The sequence below is a fragment of the Trifolium pratense genome, linkage group LG2 (genome assembly GCF_020283565.1).
Source record: "Trifolium pratense cultivar HEN17-A07 linkage group LG2, ARS_RC_1.1, whole genome shotgun sequence".
NCBI lineage: Eukaryota > Viridiplantae > Streptophyta > Magnoliopsida > Fabales > Fabaceae > Trifolium > Trifolium pratense.
The window spans coordinates 41,380,086-41,386,294 of NC_060060.1; the positions used below are offsets into that span (position 1 = coordinate 41,380,086).

The window sequence follows — 6,209 nt, forward strand, 5'->3', positions numbered from 1 at the left end:
ATCCACTTTTCCAGAACTTTCCTTCTACTTCCTTTGTTTTTATTTTTTTGTGTGATTTTTTTCATTTGATTTTTCAATTTTCTTCAAGGTGAATTTCGATTTAACACGTGTTTCAATGTTTGTGACAACAGAGGCCCACATCATGCACTTTCTTTCCAGAGTTGTATATTGTAGTCATGTCATCTGCCAGCTGGATGGATAAGAAAAAGAATTTCTCATACAATTATAATCTAATAGTTCAAGTTTGGTTTACAAATGAGATGTTTGGGTAGAATTAATGAGATCTTAAGTTTGTCGATTTTCATAAATTATATTATTTATATATATAATTTCTAGATAGTTCTCCTACTATCCATCTTAACCCTAATCCACATCACCCATTTACATCCAATTAAATCACACAATAATGCCACATCACTTCCTTATATTATATTATTTTCATCTCTATTTTTTTTTCCACATCACTTCTTATATTATATCATTCTCATCTCTATTTTTTTTTGTTTTTATATTATATCAATCTCATAATAAATAATAAAGAATTATGATTCTCCAATTATCCAAAAATTGATGTCACAAGATGTTACAATTTTCTACATTATTATTGAATTATACCTCTCCAATTATCCAAAAATTGATGTCACAAGATGTTACACTTTTCTACATTATTATAATATTTCTTAGTGACAATGAAGATGAACATAGTTGGATTCTCTTTCAACATTTATCCCATTTAAATGTCAACCGTTTTCATAGAAACAACAAAGAGTTTATAATTTAGTCACACAAAAAAATACGAAGAGTGTATACATTATTGACTTAATTACATTATAATTTTAGAGAAGAGTGAAGGTTATGCAAAAAGTTAGGTTATGGAATTGAAATATATAATAATCATTATCATTATCATATTTCATTCAATTTTAGTGTGTCGCCTATGCGTTGCACTATTGCATTGGCTGGCGCACCCCACAAAAAAAAAATATTTCATTCAATTTTGATGGTCTGTACTCATTCTCTATACATATAGGTATATATATTGGTTGGAGGAAGTGATAAGTACATCACTTTTATATTATTATTATTATTATTATTATTATTATAATTTTCATTTTATAATTGTAATATAAAATATCACATAACACCTGTGCATCGCACGGGTGTGGGACTAGTAATTATAAACAAACAAAAAATAGAGATTAGTTTTTCAATCAGATAAATCATATTCGGATATTAAATTGGAGGGAATACATCTTTAACTATCCCACTAACACCAGATAGTAATCTCCTCTTTAAAGAATTGGATCCTCTTATGTCTCATTAATTTATAAAAAAATAAATTAATTAAAAGAAATAATTTTAAAGAGCAAAAATAGGAATAGACAACTAAAATAATGACAACACTTACAACATGAGAGAATGAGTTAGAGAGAATCCATATCTCTCACTTAATCTCTCTAAATAGAGAAATAAAGGACTACGAGCAAAACATTCAATCTATATAAAAAAAATTATTAAGATTAGAGTTTCGTATTTTACCGTGATATCTGCTAAAATAACTCACGCAACAAACATAATGCTTACAAATTTTTTTTACTATAAACATAAAGTTTTATGTTTTACTTTAGTTTTCAATTTATTTCCTTTTATCAACCGTGATTAAAATTTCAACTTTTAAAATGGATAAGTGAAGATGTATGAATTTAAATTTTAATTATCTATCGTTAGTTGGTTTAGTGGTGATTGACGTTGAACTTAGTATGGAGGACCGCGGTTCGATCCCCCACAACTACGATCGGGAGGGGGCTGAAACTACTTGATGCCAGAACTGACTCCCGAACCATATTAAACTGGTGGTGGAAAAAAAAACTTTAATTTCTGCATATTTTCCAATTGATTAAACTCTCTTCAAAAAAAATATATATATACCAATTGATTAAACTAATTTTCAATTTTATCGTCACATTTTAATCGTTCTTATTTAAGATATTTATATTATATTATTTTAAATATATACATTTTACTTTCTTTTTCTTCTTACTTTCTGCACAATCGAATTAAAGAAACAAAATAAGATTTTATTTGCCTTTTATCCTTCAACTTTCACTTTTTCTGTTGTTTTACAAAAAATTCAAAAATTTGTCTCCGTCGCATTTTCTACTAATACTTTCCTTTTTTTCTACAAACCAAAACATAGTATAACAAAAAAAAAATAATTAAGCATACAAACCTTTTAAGCTTGACAATTTTTTATTGGCATTTTAATTTATCTTTTTAATCGAACATTTATGTTACATTTTGTTTTCATAGTTAGCCGTTTTAATAAGTCTCATTAAAACATGTTCACATGAATGTTTCATTCAAGAACAATAGTTCAAATTCATAGACCCAAAATATTGGATTGGTCATCTCAACTCTTAGACATAATAAATGAGCATCTAAATATCATTTTAAAACAAAAGTATACTAACATAAAGGATAATAGTGCAAGAAGATAAAAGCTTAAAGGATAACGTGCAAGAAAAATGTAACGTAAATGGCCAATTTTATATATATAATAATAATAATATCAACTTTAAATAACTTCCTTACAAAATTTTACCAAAGTTTAATGTCACCATTGATTCATTTTCTACATAACATACAACTTTTTTTTAACAAATTCCTTTTTACTACTTTTTTCCTTTCACTCTTTTCTAATCTAAACAAAGTCTACGCATGTCCAAGAAAAGGATAGCTTAGCAAGAAAGTCTTGTCTTTAAATAGAACTAGAGAAATTTTTGAGATTTCTGTTAGGCTTTTATACTAAATACTACAGGCATTAGTTCCTCATTCCATTGCATGTCTAGGAAGGAATGGAACAAATCCTTGGTTGAGTTTTAAATTATCAAAGCCAATTACACATCCTTCTTCAGGAGTTGAGAAATCGATTCTCGAAGGTGTTTGAGGCTTGCCATTGTCGGCAGCATTGCATCCCTTCCTAGAAGTTCTTTTCCTTATAATAGAAGGAGTGTTCTCATAGGTCATTGCTAAGCTTCTTAGTACAGATTCCGGGCTCACGTCACTTTTGTCATTGCTTTCTCTTCCAACATGATTAGCCAATTTTGAGTAGCTCAAATGGGGACTGTCAGATTCGTTACCAGCATAAAACTTTGAATCTAGCAAAGAAACCTGTTGCCATTTGGGAGACTTGTAGGCTTCGCAAGTAACAGTACTTGGAGAAGGGAAACAATCCATATTTGTAGTGAACATATCCAACGAATTATCCGAATATGAGTTCATATGTTTAACTGAGAAGGTAGAGTTGGCATGGTCTTTGCAACCCATAACTGTTTCCATTTCATTTGTTAAATTGACCGGTCTTAGGAGGTTATCAGCAAAATTCGTTTGGTTATCAGCATTTCGAATAATCATTCTTGTTGGAAGGTTATCAGCATTGTGCTTCAACCAGTGACTTTGCTGGGGAGAAGCTATTCCAATTAAACTTTGATCATCAGCTGGCTTTATTAGAGAAGTGCAGAAACTGGAAGTGGAAACATTCATGTCATGCCTAATCGGCGATGTAGACGTCTTCTTCTTCATTGAGCTGTTCCAATGATTTTTTATAGCATTGTCACTCCTGGCATACCAAAAATTATACAATGAGTAATCATGGTTCATTAGATATCATGAAGATGTGTAATGTAATGTGTCCTTTTCAGGAATGCGTGTACTATCAACTATCAATAAACTCTAGTATAATATTAATTGTTCTAATTTCCGCCTTCTAGTGGGGTTCATTCTCTAAAAAGTTCATACATTTTATAACAGAAGATAATCAATTTAGCAACTGAATTTGTTTCGGGGCATATATTTTTAGAGTGCAGGTCAAAAAGCCTGTATCACAGTAAGTACCTTCCAGGAAGAACCCTTGCAATTTCTGCCCATTTACTGCCATATATTCGGTGATAGTAAGCAAGTATTGATTCTTCCTTCTCCGTCCATGCGTCCTTTTTTATAGCTGGATCAAGGTTATTATGCCACCTGAAATGTTCAACTAGTAGTTCATCTTCTAGCAACATATTTTATAAGAAACGTACATAAAGACCATAGTGATATGCAAATGATAGTATGGAAACAGCAACTGAGGTTATCTAAGATATGTATAGAATATGACCAATCTGATTCAAAGCATAGAAATCCAACAGCAAAAGGCTACAGAAAATTGTTTGCCGATAGTAAATTGCACAATAAGGTCTATTACTGCTTACCTTTCGCGACATTGCTTTCCAATACGACCTGGTATGAATTTTGCAATATAAGACCATCTCTTGAAACCATACTTTCTTACCAGTTCAATTAAGGCCTCATCCTCCTGAATCGTTATATAGGGAAGCAAAGAGACAACAATCACCATCAGCATTTCCACAAAACACAAATCATAACAAGTGTTTATACTAGAAGAGTACCTACCTCCTTTGTCCATGATCTCTTTCCAAGATCAAAATCCGAAACCTTTTGCCAACGATGGAAGCATTCAATGTCGGTTCGCCCAGGAAAGTATGCAGCTGTAAAAGACCAATTGTACATCCAGGTGAACTTGAGTTAGAAATGAGACTAAAAATGTGCAAATATGTCGGTATCTACTTATGCTATATTGTAGTGAAGTAAAACCCAAAATAAATTCATGTGTAGACACCGGAAAATTGTTGATAAGCCACTGAAATTTTTCGTATAAACTAATAGTTCAAATCAATAATTATACTGATACTGTGAAATTCACCTATACTTTTCCAGTTGCTTCCGTCGTGCTTCTTGAATGTCTCAATCAAAAGATTATCCTGTTTGTTATAGTTACAAGATTCCAAAGTCAAAATTGTCAACAACAAAAAAAAAAAATTCCAAAGTCAAATAGTATTAACAATGGAAACAAAACATAAAAAGAGTATAACCAAAATTGCAACTTCTAATAATAGAAGTTAAAATTTCTAAAACTAATACTCTCCAGTTTTAAATATAAGATAAAGTTAAGTCAACAAAAATAAAGTTGATGTATTTGGTCCAAAATTTGCGAGGTATACCTCTTCATCTGTCCAGAATCCCTTTGTAGAGTTAATTTGGGATTTTACTTTCCTATGAAATCAAAATTGTAAAAATTTGTTAACTAGCTTTACAACAAAAAAATACATTTTGTAACGGCATTAAAAAAATGAACTTGACTTTAAAATTTCAAAGCACAAAGTTATTACTTACCCTGTAACATGAGTTGATTCAAGAAAACAAGTATCACTGTTACAATTGGGAGAAGAAAGACATAAATGTAGTAAATCTGGATGATGTGAACTTTTCAGCTCCTTTTTCACTTGTAACATTTTTCTTCTTTTCTAAATCAAATCATTCAACACAAAAAAAAAAAAAAATAATTATCACAATGATAATTACAGTAAGTTATTTTTATATACGTTACAAAAATGAGACAGAAAAAAGAAGTAGATGATGATGATGATGATGATGATGAAAGTATCTATTACTTACTGGAAAATCAGTGAATGGAAAATGAGAGATGAAGATGACTGAAGCGGTTTGTTTGAAAATGGGTTTTAAAGTGTGTTTGTGTGTGCAGCTTGTGTTGGAAGCTAAACAAAATGACACACACAGAGTTGAAGAAAGATGTTTGGTTTTTTTTATTATTATATTTTTTGTTTCTAGTAATTTAACGGCTTGCTTTGCACTTTACTTGTTATTATTGTTATTTAATTTTATGGATTTAATTATTTATTGAAACAAGTGGTAACTGATTTTGGTATTTAATGATCAGGATTATGTAGGTCTCCTCAGTAGTGTGTATGAAAAATTATCTTCTTCTATGTGTCAAAATAGCTCATAACGGATAAACTAGCTTATAGTGGATGGACTTATAGGGAATAACTTATGAGTTAATTTTTAGCTTATAGAAAATAAGTTAGCCGATTGAATTTGTAGTGTTTGTTAAAATTAGCGGTTGCACTAGCCAATCGAAAAAATACGTTTCGAACTTTTTTTACATGGTCAAAATTAAAATTTAAGGGAATAAAAGAAACGTGGGGAAAGACAATTTTTCAGTGTCTATAAGGGATGGCCCAAGTTTTGTATTACGGGCTAGTAATCTATAAAGCCCAAAAATATAAGAATGATATTTGGGCCCTACTTTTGATTCCATCGGTAATAAGTGATTGAATTGTACTTTTCGC

General features: G+C 30.4%; 1 protein-coding gene across 1 annotated transcript; it reads right to left on the reverse strand.

Moving 5' to 3' along the window:
• Positions 1-2,614: 2,614 nt before the first annotated feature.
• Positions 2,615-5,555, reverse strand: LOC123909175 (transcription factor MYB3R-5-like). Its single transcript, XM_045959953.1, has 8 exons — positions 5,515-5,555; positions 5,233-5,363; positions 5,061-5,112; positions 4,763-4,820; positions 4,453-4,547; positions 4,251-4,354; positions 3,895-4,023; positions 2,615-3,619 (listed from the first exon to the last, which is right to left on the reverse strand). The coding sequence occupies exons 2-8, from the start codon at positions 5,349-5,351 to the stop codon at positions 2,830-2,832; spliced, it is 1,347 nt and encodes a 448-aa protein (XP_045815909.1). The 5' UTR covers positions 5,352-5,363; positions 5,515-5,555; the 3' UTR covers positions 2,615-2,829.
• Positions 5,556-6,209: the final 654 nt, after the last annotated feature.